Raw genomic sequence first — 20,146 nt, forward strand, 5'->3', positions numbered from 1 at the left:
GGTGATTAAATTTTAGCCTGATACACAATCAGTAGTTCAGGTATTTCTGAATTATTCGACTATTGCCGTAAAATGAGCAATGCTCTTACAGAAAAATGGTTGGATGACTAAAAAAGGAAATGGCAGATTAATGGAGGAGAATTTCGTGACTAGCACTCAAAATTTTTTGTAATATTCATTTAAAAAGTCAGGCACACTAACCCTACAAGAGCTTGTTGGGACTTATAGCATCTAAAATAGGGTCAGTCTTTCAACTTTCAGAAAAGGCCCTCTTGATTTTTGATCAAACATCTTGATTCTTATTTGAATCTCAAAGAAGTGAACATCCGGTAGTGCATTAATAATGCATCTGACAAAAGTGCCAGTCTGTTACTAAGGAATTATAGACGGAAAAAAACAACTCTTAAGAACGGTAAAAGTCGAGGTATATGCTTTTCATGAGCATAGAGGAGCCCAACCAATTTCAAGATTTGGAAGTGGACTTGAATTGATGTATGAACGTGAATAGTATTAAACAGAATACAAAACTTTAAACCAGCAATAGGAGCTGAAAATATCTTTTATTAAACAAAAAGCAACTACAAAAGCCAAGGCCTTAATCTGATGTAACTCGAAGACGATAGTTGCAACACTGAGAAATAATATCAGCTAAGTAAAAATGTCAGCCCCTCCCAAGGAATTAAGAGGAGGAGAAGAAACGAAATTAGTAATCTATGTCTGGGGATTTCTATACTTAGAGATCATCGATCCAATCTTATCAAGTAGTTTAGTTGCACTTTTCTCTCCAGATGGGGAAGGTGTAGTCCATTCCTGATACTGGTGGAGGCTGCCTGTAAAGTCTGTGAAGAGTCCATCCACTCCAATCGTATTAATCCAGTAATCATATTCCTTATATGGATCTTGGCTGAAGTTGAAATGCAAGAATTGGTTCTCATTGCGGTAAGTGTAGGGGTGCACCTGGAACAATCCATCATAGTGAATAAAAATTTTAGCATATGCACTAAAAGATATCCAGCAGCAAGGACAAAAAAATGCTAAACGGAGCAGAAGTACTGCTGATTGACACAAAATTAGCAAAGCACAATAGGTAAACACATCTCATTTTGCAAACAACAGGCCAGAGAAATCAAGCGAGAGCATATCATGATCAAAAAGACAGTACACACTTCGGAGAAGATATGAAATTTGGCTCCTGAAGAATAGGCAAATTTTTATTAGACTAAAATAAAGAAGGCTTCAGAGTTCACTCAAGGAAAAAGGAATGCAAACTATTGAATCAAGAAAATGTCTAAGACTTTCCCACATGCAACACATACTAATACTTCAAAACGCTAAAACGAGAGTGAGTTTGGTACAATATTTACAGAATTATTCTTCTTTTTCCCTCCTCTGATCATGCTGAGGATGTAATTTGGTTAATATTTGTCCAAGTGTAATGCTCCTATCCACTACTAAAGTTGAAATTTCGTTGGATTCTCTGGTTAATAGTGTAGCTACAAGCAGTCAACAACAGTCCAAGAAACATAAGAATTTCACAAGGCAACCCAAACCATACCTGAAGGTTTAAAGCATGTGCTCTCGCAACAAGATCAGTAGGTAGCTGCAAATAATTCTCCGATACATATACTATTGTATCCTTCCAAGGTCCAATACCCATCACATAATTCTTGATGAAGTTGAGATATTTGTCAGAAGTGATTTCCCAGTATGACTGATATTTGAAAATACAACGTTTGTCAAAAGCAGAAAAAGGAAAGCAACTGAGTCACTTATTACATTCACAAATAATAACCACAATCTGGAGATCCAGTTACAAGTCATGTAAAGGGGCAAGAAAACCCAGTGCATCAGTCTTCAAATACATAATCAGAAAAGAGGTACAAGTACATGAGATTAACAGAGAGACATTTACAGTAGCCATAAAAGTGAACTCAATAGAAAATGATGGGATATATTAACAATTTCCTTGGTGACCTCCAAATAGGCCATGGACACAACAATAAGCATCAGGATGACAACAACAGCTTTGTGACTACTAACTTCAAAGTCAAATCTACCATTCTTGAATTATCAAGTAACTTTCATGCTACAATTTTGCCCGAAGAATTTTCTCATAATTTGCCTTTAAGATTGATATTGGGATAATATATGTTGACAAAAGGCTAAAGAGGAAATTGTTAAACCTGATTGGTATCCTGTGTAGGTATAGTTATGTCATCAATTAGGAAGACTTTTGGCAAGTCAGTCAGGTTTGATACATAAATCAGAGATGTTGGAGCAAAGGACTGAATAAATGCTGGCTGTTTCAACCATTGCTTTGACATATACTCTCCCCTGTATCCATACTTATGGAGTGTCTCAACAAACTTGTCTTCAAATTTCTTACCACCTGGCCACTTCACCTGTTGAAAACAATTGTTAAATACTACTACAGTAATAGAAAATTGCAAGACTCGTGAACTTTTTGCATTTGTACACTCTAATAGGAGCCCTCAAGTTAAGAAGCTGAAAAAACGAAGAAAAAAAAAGAGACAACTTACATATTGGTTGACCATTGCAGGATTTTTTATCTCTGGGTAAATTCCTACAACTCTGGGGGCATCTAGTGCTATAGATATGAACTCCTCAAATGTAATGATAGGAAATTTTCCTGCACAACATTTTCACAAAGTAATCAAGTTTACATATGTTCAGAGTTTATTTCCTTAGTACTAACAAAAAAACTCATATGTCAGAAACACATAATTTGATCATCATCTATGAAAAAGTTACTCAAGATTATATTTTCGTTATTTGTGTCATAAAAAATTAAAATAATTGAAATTATGACCTATCATAACATATGTCATAAAGTGAATTCATGCTTTTTTGTTATGCAGAAGTCCACACAGTGAACCATTTTAAACCAGTTAGCTGCAGTTATGCAGAAAAAATTCAACCTGGAACAAGGATGAAGCAAGAGCTATGGAACTTGTACACATTCTGACCATAAGAATCATTTAGTTTCCTTCCTAAGACCTATACCACCAGAAAAACCACCAGTATTTGCACCATAACCAAACATAAAGTTGGGGTCGCCCTTTAGCTTTTGGTGATAAAACTAATGCATAAAATACAAATTCTTTCCCAAATACATGATTAACCATTTTGAATTGGTTACTAGTGATACTAATTATTAACTCAGCACAATCATTAAAAATTGATAACTGTGGATCCCATGAAGAGTTATGACAAGTTACTTCTCTGCTCTGTTGATGCCAACAAATAGGGTAATGGTAAGTGTAAGATGGACACATGATCTGGGCACATCTCATACTATCTTAAGTTTCATGTGTCCAGACATGTTCTAAAATTATGAAGAAATGCATAATTTGACATTTGACATGAAATTTGAATAATACTAATAGGACTGCAATGCATACTGACTGTTGTATTGTTGATCCCGGAAAGGATATCTTTGCTTAACACCCAATGACTTCAGCTCTTCCAGTGTAAAATCAACTGCATAATTGCAATGGAACCAAAAAGAAATTCAGTAAATGCTTTCCTTAGAATAGACAGTGTATGTCACTGTAGAGATCTTTTGGTCATCCTCACACAAGAATATGTGCAAACATGATAAGCAAACTAGCACTTTTATGTTTTTTAATAGTAAGTTAAGCCTCTCAAATGTCAGTATGTGACTTCAAAACTAGAGACATATGACAAGTCAAAGATAACAAAAGATTTTAGTTAATAAACGAATGCCATGATATCCTACAATGGAAAAAGCCGGTTGTGTTTGTGCCTTGAACGTTACAGGCTCTCTTCCTATTTGCAAACTCCTTGTGTTCAGCAATGTCTGTAGTATCATCAAGTGTTACATCATGTTGCATTATGAGAACACCATCTTTGGAGGCTAGGACGTCACCTTCTATAAAGTCAGCACCCTCCTCAATGGCTCTCTGCAAATAAAACAGGTTTCAGGGAAGACAACTAAATGAGAAGAGCATCTTCACCTTCTATTTTAGCACCAAATTTTACTGGATGAAAAATACTGATACATTGCAAATTGTTCACTTTTTTCTGTAGTTTCAATTTACTGCTAATTTGTTCTGGGCAGTTTGAATTTGCACTAAAATTCAATAGATATCAGTATTGATGCCAGTTAGTGAAGCAATGAGTTACCTAACAACCATAAAAAAAAGTTTGGAAAACCAAACACAAAGGGCAAAGTAAAAGCCCCTTCGGTGCAGGTAGAATAAATGGTTTGTATATATGTACCATATATGCAGCAGCTGTTTCCTCAGGAAATTCTCCGTTTGAACCTCGATGTGCAAGGTTGTAAGGGCGAAAAGTCTGTAATGGTTTTTTGCTTCCATCATATCTTTTGCCAGGAAGTGGGTAAAGAGGCCTTGAAGCACAGCCAACCAGCAGGAGCAGGAAACTTAAAGGAACAAGACCTGCCACTGGCATTACCAATAAGATCACGTACTAATAGCAAAAATGAATTTTTCACATTAACAACAAATCTCTTGTATTAGACCATACTAATTCTTGCAGGTAGAACAGGAAAAATGATATCCTTCCAATCATCATCAGTAACGGGTTGTGTATAATCAATCTCATCATAGTTAATCAACATCTTCAGTCCATATCAAAGACACTTCATTTGATAATCAAAAGCCCACCTTACCAAATTGTAAAGCAAAGCCTTCTCTTTCCTTTCTGACATTAATTTTTTGAGCCTATAAAGCTAATAATTCCCAAAACATTAATCATAACCATCACCAGAACCAATTCCAGTACAAAAGGTTAAACAAAGCAACCAATTTTATCTAAATTCCTCATTCCCTAAAAAATGGTAATGACAACAAACTTACAGAAATGCAAGCCCTGTATATCAGACGTATGCAAGAAATCTAGCAAAGAAATGAGAAATTTGCAGAAATTAAGAGGTAGGTATTGGAGCTTACGAGCTGAAGCCATGGAGTCCCTCCCTTTCGCAGCTCCTATTCTTGACTTTTGTTTTGGCTGTTTGAGGATGGCAGTCAATTCAAACATTTATATAGCACTATGATGGAGACCTTCTGCAGAATCGTTGCCGTGGATTTACATGTAATTCTGGGAATATTCCATTAATCCATAGTTGTTGAGAAGTACTAGAGAATTTGGACTCGTTCTCATCTCGCCGGTGAATCAAACCAACCCGTGTTAAACTTTAATGGTTTGAATTTTTATATATTAACTAAAACGCACAAATAATGATTTATTTTTTTGGGATAAAATTTAGAGTTGATTCTTGTTTTTCATTTTTTATTTCTGGATAAAATTTAGAGTTATTATATTATGTGATTAAGAGTCTGTCTAATGAAATATCCATTGGGCCGGGTATTTCAGTTATCATATTTTTTAAGTGTAAGATTAATTAGATAAAATAAATAAATACAACAGAGGATAAGTAAAATTAAATATGAAAAGTTCATAAATGTAAGATAAGGTAATAATTATTAGTATATATATATACATAGTAAATTAGGTAAATTTTATGTGTGTTAATAAGTGTCCATTGGGCATTCATTAAAAAAAATCCTTTGATTAATAGTTTTGGTCTGCCAAAAATTACTTTTGCTTAATCTTGATCAGTGATGATTAATGACAATTATGAATTAGGATTTTAATGCATAATTTGTTTTCAAACTTTCGCCGCTGATTTTTTTTCTCATATATATGCAATACTCGTATAATGTTTGGTTGAAATCCCAAAATTTAGAGTTTTTCAAATCCTTCCTTTCCCCTCCTCACTTTTTAAATCCTATCATTTCTCGTTAGAAAAAGATTAATATATATGCAATTGAATAGAATTAGCATGTCTAATGAATGGAATAGAATTAGTGGATCATCGATATATTGGAGCATCAATGTTATCTATTTATGTGTGTTGATTTTTTAGATCCATTTTTATCTACTAATTGTCAAATATGTATGTTGTTGTGTAATGTTTGATTTGATATACTTTTCTGCCATTGATGCAATTTTATGAAAATTTTCTAATAAAAAAAGGAAAAAAAAGAATTAATGGATCAATTGGGTTTTACCTATTTTCTAAGTGAAGACAACTTTTCAATTAACCAATCATATGTGAGAACGTAAAAGTAAAATTTCACTATAAATTTAAAATTTTAAATTGTAGTAGATCAGAACAGTAACATGGAGTCCCATGTTCAATTTTTAAATTTAATGGTTTCAGATCTTAACATGCTGATATGCGTTTGATAACCACAAATTAAATATCTAAATTAATTAAGTGGTAATGAATTTTTTAGGCAAAACTTGTTTCCAAAAATAAATAATAATCTATTCACTTATCACTTAATGTGATATACACACAATTGTATCAAATTTAATAATTAACAATTGAATAACTTAATGAATTTAAACTTTAAATTTTAGATTTCAAATTTAGTTTTTAGATTTCAATTTTATCAAACGAACCCTAATACTATTTGCTCCATTTGAAATTCAGGCAGAAACTAGAAACATTTAGTTTTTGGTTTCTAAAGATTTCAAAATTGATATGTATCATATCCTAACAAACCTGAATGTAGATTGCAAATTAAGCGGTTATAGTTTTTGTAAGCCCCGATGCAACCAAATACAACCAAAATACTCAACCAGACAAGTAGTCAAGTAAATACAATGACAAAGAATATAAGCAATTTTAAAGCACAAAAATAGAGTAACAATAAAGTAAAAGAAATTCAAACCAATCAAACTCCCAAACTTCTTCCAAACTTGGAGTTGAATCCACCAAATAGCTTCTTCAATTGATGGTAGTGCTAACCAACTTGTACAAGTGAAGGCTCACTCCTTCCTCACCCCAAACATACTTTGGTTGAGCAAAGGAATTTTATTACTCTCCAAGTAAACCCTCAACTAGCTACAATTGAAAGCTTACCCACTCAATTAAGAACTACTTTATACAAGTGAGGCAACCTTTATCAAGGTTTTACCACTCCAAGTGATAGGTTCACCTTCACCAAGGTTTTACTCCTCCTAGAGAGTAACCTTCACTTGAGCAACCTCACAACCCAACTTTCCCAACCCCTTATACAACCAACAAAGAATATTTCTACTCAAAGATCTCACTTGTAAGCTTGTATTTAGTGTTGGCAAAAGTCTGTGTCTTCTTGTGTTTTGGGGTATTTATAGAAGGTGAGAAATGGCTCCAAAAAGGCTCTCCAACGGTCAAATATTAAATGCTGTCGAAACTAGTCGTTGGCCTGTCGGACGTCCGAACCATTTGCTCTGCGTCCGAACCATGCGTCCGAACCACCTATCGGACGTCCGAACCATTTGTTCTGCGTCCGAACCCTGCGTCCGATAGAAGTTAGAATGTTCAACTTTCATTCTTTTTGTGTCGGACGGCCGAAGTAATGAATGAGCGTCCGATCCAAGCGTCCGAAGAGTATCGTCGTCTGTCGGACGTCCGATCCTCTACATCCGAACCTTCATATTTCTTAACTTCTCTTTGATTCAAATCTTTTCGATTCTCTTTTGGATCAATGACCTGTTCTAACAAATTTCTCACATAAAAACATTAGTCCAAATCTACATTTTGGTTTGTTAATCATCAAAACCAAGGACTGATCAACCAAGGTCAACAGTTTTAACTGACCACATATTTCATCATCTAACACTGGATGCAACTAAAGGATACCATGGCCAGAAGGACTTAAAATCTCCGAAAATTGTGTTATGCATAAACAAATACCATCTATTGAAAGCTTTTCAAATTTTCTTTTCATAGTTAATTATGAGTTTGACTACTGGGTGACTCATTAGGTAACCTAGTTGTTAATTAGGGAAAGAATCTAAATGACGGGTTATAATAAATTTGGGTGTGTATTCATATGGTATATTGGGTATAAATTAAGTGAGCATTAACTTGACCACTAAGTATCCGTTAGAAAAATTCATTAACTTTCAATATTACGTTTACTTTCTTAAATTTCACTATCTTAAGTGGATTTATATTTTCATTTTAATTGTTTTTTTTTTCTTTTTGTTTTGTTTTCCTTTGGTTTGCATGTCAAGATGTCCATTTCTGCCAGCTACATTTAAAAGGCTATTACTTAGGAAGATGGCATCACAGGATTGTGGAAATGCATCAGAGATCCTGGGTTTGCGTTTATCAATTCAAACTGCAGAGGCCCCGTCCTGGGCCGAGACACGTGGCAGCCCAGGAAGGCCAGAGCTGGGCTCGGACCCCAGGCCCATGGCCACTGTCCTGAGGCACACCGCCGCTAGGGCTCTGAGGGGTTCCAGAGAACAATCCCGCAGAGGGCGGAAAGATCCCCCTCGGCGCGGGATTGAGACTATTCTGGGCAGGTCCCGAAACGTACGGAGGTCGGACTTACCAGCAGGTATAAATGGTAACGCACATCCACTGCACAAGGCACGCTCACCGTAGGCAAATTACCCCCAACTGTTTTACTTCTCGTGGATTCCACTCACCGGAAGACTAACTTGACCGTCGGAGTGCTCCCGGGGACAACCTCGGGGCTCCCCTGCTAGTCATCCTCTAGACCTCTTCTCATTTATTTTGCAGGGCTTGGACACGCTTTTCTCATCAGCACGCCGAGCTCATCAGGTCAGCTCGGTCCGGGGAAGCTCATCGCTTCTTCAGTTGGCGCCGTCTGCGGGAAACGAAAGGTACGTGTAGTTGTGTTGATGGCGAGAACGCGTTCCAAGCGCACCATGGAGAACACCGATCCCGGAGCCGGCGAGGGGTCCCGGCGAAGGGTGTGAGAACCCGAAATTTTTCCCATTTTCTAGGTTTTATTCGGGTTACTGGCATGTTTTCTGCATTTTCTTTATTCAAAAAGTTTCTAGATAATTTTTATGAGTAAATATAGTTTTTAGGTGAGTTTTCTAGTATTGGTTAGTTTTTAAGAAATTAAGAGCGTATACCGGACGTGGGACCCACTAAGGCGAAAAGTTCGGAAAAATTCGGCCAACTAGGTTAAGTTTTGGATATTGGGCTTAAATTATCGGGTGCTAGGAGATAATTAGAGGATACCTTATGGATTAGAGTGAGAGGGAACAAAAGGATATTCATGCATTTAATGGGGTGACAAGTGTCACCATGTGATTAAATCTTGCCATTTTGACCACTATTCATGCCTTTACCAAATTAATATCAAAATTCACCAAAAATTCACCATTTTTCTCCCTCTCTTGGCCGGCCTCTTCAAGCAACAAAAGAAAAGAAAACTCTCCACAATCTTGTCTTCAATCTTGCCCAATCTTCAATTAAACCGATTAATCTTCCAATTACTCCATAAAACCTCTTAGTTTGGTGGAGTTAAGCTTGGTGGTGAAGTGGTTTGGAAGCTTAAGGTGTTAAGTTGCTTCTTTCTTGACTTGGCAAGGTGAGTGGTGGAGGAACTCCTTTTCTCTCTTCAATAATGCTTAATTAGTGGTTAATGTGAGCTTAAGTGATGATTTTAGTGGTTATTTGTGATTTTTGGATGAAATTTGTGAAGTTTTATAATTATTGGTGATTTTTATGTTTTCATATGATTATTATTATGGGATCATGTATGATGATTGGAAATGATATTTAAGGAAGCTAGAAGGTGGAAAAAGTGGTTAATTGCAGGAAATTTCTGTTTTGGAAGAAATTTGGAAAGTTAGGGTTTCATGTTCTTACATTCTGCCCGGCACTGTAGCTCATAGTTAGAGGCCGAATTGCCCTTGGGTTAAAACATGAAAGTTGTAGGGAATGATATTTTAGAGACGCCTACAAAATTTCAGGTCAATCGGAGCAACGTACCTTGAGAAAAGACTGAAATACCCCTACTACCCTGGTTCTACCCGAATTTGATAATTGCGTCAGTAATTGGTTAATTTGGTTGGGAATGCTTCTTATTTGGTTGTTGGTGCCTTCTGATGAATTGTATCCATGTATCTTATCTTTCGTATGGCTTTGGAATTACTTGATTTGGACTTAGGTAGCCTGACTTATGATGTTTGAACCAGAATGCGGTTTGTGAACCTATTTTTTCGGTTCTGGTGTAGTATATTGCATTTTTGACCTGGTTACACTCGAAACGGGACAGAGTATCCTTCTTAAACATTGTAGCCCTATCTCTTAGCTTCGAAACGGTGTATCTTACACCTCCATCCGATAGTCGTAGTGCCAATGGTACCAAAACCGCAAACTGATGTCAAAAACTATTTTTTTTGGGTTAGAGCTTAATGCCATTTCCGGATTTTCCTGGTTTACTCTAGTGCTTATACATTCTAGTGGAACCTTATTTTGGTGGTATTTGGCATTGGTTATGACTTGTAATTGAGTCTTATTATGCTTATTTGAATGTTCTAGGCCGTGACGGTGGTGCAAGACGCTCTTAGGCGGAAGTGCATGAAATATCATTTGCTTGCTTGGTGAGTGTACCACTCACTTGTTGTTTACAATGTGGCTTTGGTATATGTGAACTTGATGCCTTGAAGGCTTATTTGCTCCGTTGAACTTAATTAAGCGAGGGTGTACTTGATCGCCCTCACCCATTTGGTATCTCATATGACTGTCTACTGTTTTCCTGTAATGATTGAATGATACATGAAATACTGAATTGGTTCATGAATTTGGTGTCGCTTGGACGAGTATCCAACGACCATTACTGATACGACTGAGCTCAACCCCATTGGTAGTCGATTGGATCGAGCCGGCGAGGGCTTGGTCGTGAAAATTGACGAGCCATGGGGACTGTTATATGGAATCTTGTAGTAGTGAGACTCTTGATTCCGGTATACTCGAGTATTACCAAATTTCTACTGTTTGGAGTTCGGGCCCGGTAGGGGTATGTTGGGTGGAAGGAATGGAAGTAAAGTGGAGCCTACGGTTGGTTACTCTTAAACATTGACGGAGGGTCAATGAGGTTCGATCAAGAATGCAAACGAGGAAAAGGGCTCTTGAGAGCCGCCCGTATCCTTTTATCACCACTATTGATGTGTGCCTTTGCTTACTTTTGATGAGTTGGAATGAAAAGCTTTATGCTTATGTGAACTTTGCTGCTTGAGTGGTATTATCTCACTGGGCGTAAGCTCACTCTATTCCCTTTTGTTTTCCTTACAGGAAAATAAATATTTTTGGACTGAATTTGATAGTTGGTTGCCGAATTGAGCTAGATGGACATATCTTTTGTATAGCTCCTTGATTGAAACCCTAAATGTACTTTTGGGTCCGTTTCTCTTTTGATTTGGCAAACCATACATGTATCCACTTTTGAATAACTTTTGTATGCCACTTTGGATTGTATATGCTTAATTTCAACATGTAAATATTTGCTTGATGTTTGGTTGGATTTTGACGTGTCGATTACTATTCATGGCCGACTCCGATTTCATTTTTTTATTTTGACATTTTGACTTGTTTACGCGCTGTTGTATGTTCCGGAACGTATTAGATCGCTTTAAACTGAACCGTTAGTCCTGGCGAGAGCTAGGCAGGCAGTCCGCTAACCCCTTTGGTTCGCCTTAGGGGAAGGTGGGGCTGTCACAGGTGGTATCAGAGCTACTTCGCGTGGTCTCTGCGCGGAGTGAGTTTGGGCCAAGTGGTGTTATGGTCCTGCTTTCGTGAATGCGTTGAAAGGTATAAGTGCTCTTTTGAGCGTAAGCTATGAACTGTGCATGTCATAAGTGTAAGGATCATTACCATGGGACTTCAGGAAGTTAGGTATGTATGTCGGGTAGGAATCTTTAATATGGATGATTTACGCTTGGGACAGGCCGGCTCGAGTTGTGAATCATCTTAGATGGGATTCTTGCGCCCGGATACGAAAGAGATGAGAGCCTAGGTTAGAAAGGATTGGGCAAACTAGAAATACGATTCTATGAAATTTCGTGTGGTCTGTTCGGGTATGGTTAAGCGTGATCAACCTTGATTAAGATATAAATGGTGTTGTTCTCGTAGATTATGGACGGAGCCCTAGGGGGGGAAAGTTTTTCGTGAGTTCTTTTGTACTCGTGACCTAGTCTGTCTATAGTACTTTTGGAGGACCCCTTTTGTTTCATGGGATAACTTTGTATGTACTTGACTGACTGTTCTGTATAATTGCTTGATCCGGTTATGTGTTCTATGTATATGTGTTATGTGTTTAAATGCTCTACGAGGTAGTTGTTTTAGTTAATTGTCCTTGTTTAATTGTTCCTGTTTAGTGCTACGAAAAGGAGGGTTAGGTGCCCTTTAACAGTATATTTATTTTGTGACCTAGATCGACTTAGTTTGATGGAAGGCACTCGTAGTGGTCGAGGCCGTGGACGCGGGGGTAGGCAACCCACGCCTGAAAGGGGCACTGGGGAAATCTCATCTGGACCTAACCCTGACCCTGAATCTAGGGTTGATCCTAACATCCAAATAGCGGCTGCTATGCAGCAAATGACTAATTTACTAGCCCAAGTGGTGCACCAATAGGGCCAAAACCCAAACCCTAATCCTGGAAACCCTGGCAACCACGTCGAGAGCGACGACAGGGCACTTGAAAGATTCCAGAAGTTTGCCCCACCGAAATTTATTGGGGGGCCCGACCCGGATGTCACCGAAAGGTGGCTGGAGAAAATGATAGATATTTTCGCTGCCCTGCACTACACCGAAGAAAGGCAGGAGATTTTCGCCGTCTTTCAACTAGAAGGGGCGGCCCGTTCCTGGTGGAACGTCATTCGGCAAAAATGGGAGCGGGAACAAACGCCCAGGACCTGGGTGAATTTTATGCAGGAATTCAATGCTAAATTCTTCCCTCCTCTAGTTCAGGAGCGGAAGGAAGATGAATTTATTCGGCTTTGTCAGGGGGCCCAATCTGTAGCGGAGTACGAGAGCCAATTCACCCGCCTATCCAAATTTGCGTCCGAACTCATTATGACCGAGCAACGAAGAATACGGCGATTTGTTCAGGGCCTGAACGTAGAAATCCAGAAGGATCTCGCAGTAGCCCAAATTAACGCTTTCAGCGATGCAGTGGAGAAGGCGCAACGAGTAGAGAATGCTAGGCTACAGGTGAGAAACTTCCAGGCGAAAAAGCGAGCATTTCCTGGAAGTAGTTCGGGGCAGGGGGATGAGAGTATCCCTTCCAAGTTTGGACGGGGAACGGGAGGAGAAAGGATGCCGGAAGTATCACGAGAGGGCCCGTCACGAGGCGTCCAAGTGGGGAGAGGCCAGAGAGGAGGCTCGGCTTCGGCAACACGCGGACCTTGCGGGTATTGCGGAAAGTCAAACCACTCGGAGGACAATTGCTGGAAGAAGGAGGGAAAATGTTTGCGCTGTGGAAGTGCAAATCATCAACTCGCTACTTGTCCAGTCCTATCACGAGATGGAAAGGGGAGTCAGCAATCGACGAGGACTACTTCCAAACCCGCCAAGGAGGAGGGGACCAAACCTAAGGTAGCAGCTCGAGTGTATTCACTGGAGCCACAACAGGTCCCCGATTTTTCTGAAATTGAGGAAGGTACGATTTCGGTATTTCACCGATTTACGAAAATCTTAGTAGATCCCGGTGTTACTCATTCATTTGTCAACCCCAATTTTATGTACGGAATAGATACAAAACCTGTTCGTCTACCCTACGACCTGAAAGTAGTACTCCTATGGGGAAACATCGTTTGAGCACTGGTATGGTTTGTAAGGATTGCCGCGTTTGGGTAGGAGGGAAGGTTTGGGGTGTGTGTTGACGCAAAACCAGAATGTGATATTTTTTTGCCTCTAAGAAATTGAAACCCCACGAACAAAACTGTCCAACCCACGATCTGGAGTTAGTCGCAGTTGTTTTCGCTCGGGAAAAGTAGAGAAATCATGAGATAGAAGAAGCTATCTGAGAAGTGGAAGTGGAAGAAGAGATGCAAACGAAATATCCTGAACTTTTCGTGAGTTAAGGTGAGAAATTTCGAGGGCGAAATTCTTTTAAGGGGGAGAGAGTGTGAGAACCCGTAATTTTTCCCATTTTCTAGGTTTTATTCGGGTTACTGGCATGTTTTCTGCATTTTCTTTATTCAAAAAGTTTCTAGATAATTTTTATGAGTAAATATAGTTTTTAGGTGAGTTTTCTAGTATTGGTTAGTTTTTAAGAAATTAAGAGCGTATACCGGACGTGGGACCCACTAAGGCGAAAAGTTCAGAAAAATTCGGCCAACTAGGTTAAGTTTTGGATACTGGGCTTAAATTATCGAGTGCTAGGAGATAATTAGAGGATACCTTATAGATTAGAGTGAGAGGGAACAAAAGGATATTCATGCATTTAATGGGGTGACAAGTGTCACCATGTGATTAAATCTTGCCATTTTGACCACTATTCATGCCTTTACCAAATTAATATCAAAATTCACCAAAAATTCACCATTTTTCTCCCTCTCTTGGCCGGCCTCTTCAAGCAACAAAAGAAAAGAAAACTCTCCACAATCTTGTCTTCAATCTTGCCCAATCTTTCAATTAAACCGATTAATCTTCCAATTACTCCATAAAAACTCTTAGTTTGGTGGAGTTAAGCTTGGTGGTGAAGTGGTTTGGAAGCTTAAGGTGTTAAGTTGCTTCTTTCTTGACTTGACAAGGTGAGTGGTGGAGGAACTCCTTTTCTCTCTTCAATAATGCTTAATTAGTGGTTAATGTGAGCTTAAGTGATGATTTTAGTGGTTATTTGTGATTTTTGGATGAAATTTGTGAAGTTTTATAATTATTGGTGATTTTTATGTTTTCATATGATTATTATTATGGAATCATGTATGATGATTGGAAATGATATTTAAGGAAGCTAGAAGGTGGAAAAAGTGGTTAATTGCAGGAAATTTCTGTTTTGGAAGAAATTTGGAAAGTTAGGGTTTCATGTTCTTACATTCTGCCCGGCACTGTAGCTCATAGTTAGAGGCCGAATTGCCCTTGGGTTAAAACATGAAAGTTGTAGGGAATGATATTTTAGAGAGGTCGGCACGTTGCCTCAGTGGAATGATATTTTAGAGAGGTCGGCACGTTGCCCGGGAGGTCGGCACGTTGCCTTAATGGATCAATTTAGTGCTCGACCCAGGAGGTCGGCATACCGCTTTGGTTGCTAGAGTTTGGCACAGGCGAGAATTGCAAAACTTTCATTCGAATTACGTATAAACAACCTATCTATTACAAAGCCTACCGAGCTATAAAAGGAAAGGAAAACCTAGCTATATACAGCTCGGCCCCTCTTTTGCCCGGCCGCCTTCTTTTTGCTGGTGACCTGCTTGGAGGGGGACTGAGATTGGGATGCCTCCTTCTGGGGAGCTGAGCTGCCCCCAGGAGTCGGAGAGGCCTCGGAGGTCTTCTGGGCGGCCTCTGGCTGTGGAGTCGGGGTGATCGGCTCGGAAGGCACGCCCAACAGTTTGGAAAGCCTCCTCACTGCAGCAAATGTCACCAAGTTAGCACAAACAGGACAGTGAAAGAAAGAAGCAAACGGCGGACTACATAAGCACAGAGGCGGCATTACGGGCGTCGTGGTCGGCAGGAGAGGGCACCACCTCTCCAGGGTACCCGGACAACGTCCCCATCAGCCCGGCCGCAGAAATCTGCTCGGTGGAGAACTTGGCCGCATAGAGCTTCACCTTGGAGCTCACCAGCTGGCTGAGGGCTTCGGAGTCCAAGCCCTCCGGGTAGGGGTTGGCTTTGACCTCCCCGACCTTCCACACATCAGGGGGAAAATTGTGGACTTAACAAAGAAGAAATCCCCCTTCCAGTTCTTCACGGAAGAGGGGACCCCGAAGAGCAGATCCTGGGTGCCTTCCCACCCCGAACTTTGCCAACAGTTCGGCGGGAGAAGTAGTACCACCCAGGAAGGGAGAGCTTGAGGGTATAGGAAGCTCAGAAGAAGAAGAAAGAGGAGGAGGAGATGATGAAGATGAAGACGAAGACGAGGAAGAAATGAGGATTCTGGGGGCTCTACGGTGGGCTGGAATCTGGGATGTGGTGGAGGTAACGCCGGAACGATCCGACATAAAATGCAGAATGTGGCAAAGGAGGAAAAGAAAGTGCGAAGGAGGAGGAAAAAGGACTTACTGGTGAACAGAATGGGGAAAAGATGGAGGAATCGCCGGAGTCTGGACACTGTAGGCCGAAAGTCTTGCTGTTGGAAATTTCGGGAGTAAGAAAATATGTGAAGAGAAGAAAATGGCAAATAGAGTCGGAAGGAAATCTGGCAGTCCCTATTTATAGGGAGTGAAATGGGGGGAAACGGCTGCTTGAATTTGAACCGTCCCCATGTGAACGCATTTAAGAACGGTACGGAAACCGAGGAGACGCGACAACCGAAAGGACGCGAGCGCATCTTTTCAGTGATTGCACTGTGCCTGAGGTGGCCATGGCAGAGCAGGGCGACGCCGGTCTCCCACGTGGCAGGGGCGTAGATTAAGTCTTTCTGGAAGCCCTACCTAATTTAGGGGGCTAGTGCAGAGACCCCGTCCTGGGCCGAGACACGTGGCAGCCCAGGAAGGCCAGAGCTGGGCTCGGACCCCAGGCCCATGGCCACTGTCCTAAGGCACACCTCCGCTAGGGCTCCGAGGGGTTCCAGAGAACAATCCCGCAGAGGGCGGGAAAGATCCCCCTCGGCGCGGGATTGAGACTATTCTGGGCAGGTCCCGAAACGTACGGAGGTCGGACTTACCAGCAGGTATAAATGGTAACGCACATCCACTGCACAAGGTACGCTCACCGTAGGCAAATTACCCCCAACTGTTTTACTTCTCGTGGATTCCACTCACCGGAAGACTAACTTGACCGTCGGAGTGCCCCCAGGGACAACCTCGGGGCTCCCCTGCTAGTCATCCTCTAGACCTCTTCTCATTTATTTTGCAGGGCTTGGACACGTTTTTCTCATCAGCACGCCGAGCTCATCAGGTCAGCTCGATCCGGGGAAGCTCAGCGCTTCTTCACAAACAAATTTTTTGAATATTGGAAGAGTTGAAATTTGCATCTGTTTAAATGTTGGAAGAGTTGAATATTGCATCAAATAATTTGGCAAGAAATATATGGTTTGCAATCAAAATTGACCATGCTTCTTCCTTTCTTTTTTTTTTAATCTAATCATTCTACTTAGTTACTAATTTTGGTTTTTTTTCCCAAAAATCAGGTTTACGAAAAAATACTAAAATTTGGTACACGATATTATTGACAAAAGTTTGGAGTTATTAGTAATAATCCATACTAACAATTATTTCACTTCTACATGAATATCATTCCACCAGATATGGATCTTTACTTTTCCAATCCTAGCTTTTTAGGTATTTTCTTTTATTTGCTCTGCACATTCTTTGATCATCCTAGAAGATGTTAATCATTTCATCAACTTTTATGAGTATCAAAATCCCTATATCTTGGTTCAAAAAATACATATATATATTTGTTTTACAATTTTTTGATATTATTATATTGCGTTCAATATTTATTTCTTGATTGTCGTTAATTTAGGATCAACCTAAAATAAAATTTTGAAATTTGCAAGTAGTTCAAATTTTTTGCCCTCCATTACATTCTATCACTTTTCTAATGTAATTTCATTTCTTTATTGGACAAAAATATTGTGCATTGTTGTCTATTGTACATCGTCATGCAAATAATTTGTTTTGGGTTAATTTACAACTTGCACTCTAGTTTCAATTTTGCCCACCTCAACTAAAAATATATTTGCACCTGTACTTAAGGTTAATCTGTGATAGCCCCATCTTCCCCTAGGGCGTACCAAAGGGGTTAGCGGACTGCCTGCCCAACTCTCGCCAGGACTACTAAGACGGTCGTATATAATCTAAAATGTTTCAGAAAATATTAGCGCGCTCACGCGATTAAAATCGTAAAATGGGAAACGAAAATTAAAATCGCAAATGAATAGTGACTTCCACTTCACCGTCCAACTAGAATCCAATTGTATGTAGATCTCACCATATACCTCGGAGAAACATTCCCAAACCACATAGGATACATGAACAGGGTTTAACAGTGTGATACACATACGTTTGTAATTTACAAATCAAAAGGGAGAAATTTAGATCAAAGTACATTTAGGGTTTTTCCAACCATCGAGGAGCTTTACAAAAGAATATATTCAAACTATATGAAAACTAGCTCAACTTGTGCTTCAAAACAATATAGTTCCCTCAAAAGTTATTCATATCCCTGTAAGGAAAACAAAGTAACGAGGGTGAGTTTATACTCGTGAGGTACCAATAAGACACACCAATAAACACATTTTATCACATAGTGATTCCAAAGCTCATAAACAAAACAAGTCAATGAAAGGATACAATTGGCTCTCAAGAGCCACTTTCCACTGGCCGCACTTGATCTCCAACCCGTTGACACTCCGTCAACTTTTGAAGAGAAGAACATCCCGTAGATCCCTACTTTACTCCGTATCCCTTCCACCGATCACCCCCTTACCGGGCCCGAACACCTCACAGTAACAGAGAGGGTAATACTCGAGTATACCATAAGGTCGAGGAGTTAACACTCCACTCGACTGCAGTGAACCCAAGGTCCCTTATCGATTCTCCCAAGCCTTTACCCGCTCGATTCGATTAAAGACCAATGGGGTATGAGCTCAGATAGCATAGTTAAGTTGTCGAGCAAAGCCCTCAGCCATGTCAAATCATACATGTAGACAATTTCACATTTTGACAGTAACAGTAATACAGATAAGAGATCGAGAGCGATAAACTACACTCTCGTCTCATTCAAGCCATTCAAGTTCACATAACAAGTATAAGCAACCATTTAAGCAGTTGACCATATAATGGTACACTCACCAAGGTAAGTAAGCAAATTCACAAGTTCGCTTCAGACGTAGGTCCCGGGTCACCGGCACGACCTATACAACAAGAATATCACAATTAAGACTCGAACACGAGTCAAATCAAACCCACACACTACCAAAAATAAGGCCCAAAATAACGTATAAGTGCATGGTCAAACTAGGGACATGTGCGGAAATGAAGTTTAAGTTGAAAAGCAAAAGACAGTTTTGACGTTACTTAGCGGAACTGTCACAACTGGAGCTACACTTATCGGTTTGGGGTACAAGTTACACCGTTTCGAAGCTAATAGAAAGGGTTACAATGTTGAAGAAGGACACTCAGTCCAGTTTGCAACGTATCTAGGTCAAATTTACCAAAACAACCCCAGATTTTCCAGTTCGCAGCTTACTGTGAAATTCAATGAGCAGTCCTGATTCATTCAATCATATCTCAGCACATACGACTCCAATTCAAGTGATTCCAAAGCCATATGAAAGCTAAGATACCAGGCTATAATTCTTATGAAGACATCAACAACCAAATCAGTAGTATTCCCGGTTAAACTAGCCAATTACAGAAGCTGATTATCAGGTTCGGACAGAAACAGGACAGCAGGGGTATTTCGGTCTTTTCATAGGCTATGTTGCTCCGATTGGGCTGAAATTTTGCAGGAAACTATAAAACTTCATTTCCTACAACTTTCATGTTTTATCCTAAGGCTGATTCTGTGACGGCCCCACCTTCCCCTAAGGCGAACCAAAGGGTTCGGCGGACCGCTTGCCCAACTCTCGCCAGGACTACGGAGTCAAATCTTGTAAACCCTAGAGCACGCACGATAGAAACCCAAGAAACAATCCATCGGCGACTATTACATTGGAGACATGATTCCTAACCTTCAGGTACAATGATGCTTTAATTAAGTACTGCAACGAAAGAAAACGGAAACAAAAACGAATCGAAAATGAACAGTAACCACCAAAATTTTCTTTCTTCCCTCACTCAAAAGCCGCGCCCGTCTGATCTTCCCAACAGTGACATAAACATTCACCAGAGCTATAAAACATAGCATCTCAAACAAATACAATTAAGAAACAAGGTTAAATACTTGCTTACATATATTTACATTAGAGTCTTGAACAAATTAACTAAAGTACAAGCCAAAGTATTCCTACTATTCAAAATACAATTAAGGTTTCGGTTGCGAAAGAGCTTAACAAAATTTCATATACAATAGCTCGACCCTTTTCTTCCAAACCCATGAGTTCATAGTTTGTTCCCTGTAAGGAAAACAAAGATAACGGGAAGGGGGTGAGCTTACGCTCAATGAGGTACCCAAAATAATAACAGGCAAGAACCAAGGAACTTCATGCTC

General features: G+C 39.8%; 1 protein-coding gene across 2 annotated transcripts; it reads right to left on the minus strand.

Annotated features, from left to right (window-relative positions):
• Positions 1-543: 543 nt before the first annotated feature.
• Positions 544-5,194, minus strand: LOC113740595 (glycerophosphodiester phosphodiesterase GDPD6-like). Of its 2 annotated transcripts, none has more exons than XM_027268145.2 (8): positions 4,956-5,194; positions 4,264-4,442; positions 3,761-3,944; positions 3,427-3,501; positions 2,541-2,650; positions 2,184-2,402; positions 1,556-1,711; positions 544-957 (listed from the first exon to the last, which is right to left on the minus strand). In XM_027268145.2, exons 1-8 carry the CDS (start codon positions 5,041-5,043, stop codon positions 712-714), a joined length of 1,257 nt encoding a protein of 418 aa, XP_027123946.1. In that variant the 5' UTR covers positions 5,044-5,194; the 3' UTR covers positions 544-711. The 2 variants fall into 2 exon arrangements, with proteins under 2 accessions (XP_027123946.1, XP_027123945.1); XM_027268144.2 differs by having other exon boundaries at positions 4,264-4,448.
• Positions 5,195-20,146: the final 14,952 nt, after the last annotated feature.

Source organism: Coffea arabica, chromosome 4e (assembly GCF_036785885.1).
Source record: "Coffea arabica cultivar ET-39 chromosome 4e, Coffea Arabica ET-39 HiFi, whole genome shotgun sequence".
NCBI classification, from domain to species: domain Eukaryota; kingdom Viridiplantae; phylum Streptophyta; class Magnoliopsida; order Gentianales; family Rubiaceae; genus Coffea; species Coffea arabica.

Coding starts and splice junctions, on each gene's coding strand:
- LOC113740595 (XM_027268144.2), bottom strand. CDS start 5,043: ATGTTTGAATTGACTGCCATCCTCAAACAGCCAAAACAAAAGTCAAGA. Junction 4,449..4,955: donor GGACTCCATGGCTTCAGCTC/GTAAGCTCCAAT, acceptor TGGTAATGCCAG/TGGCAGGTCTTGTTCCTTTA. Junction 958..1,555: donor CACATGCTTTAAACCTTCAG/GTATGGTTTGGG, acceptor GGATTGTTCCAG/GTGCACCCCTACACTTACCG.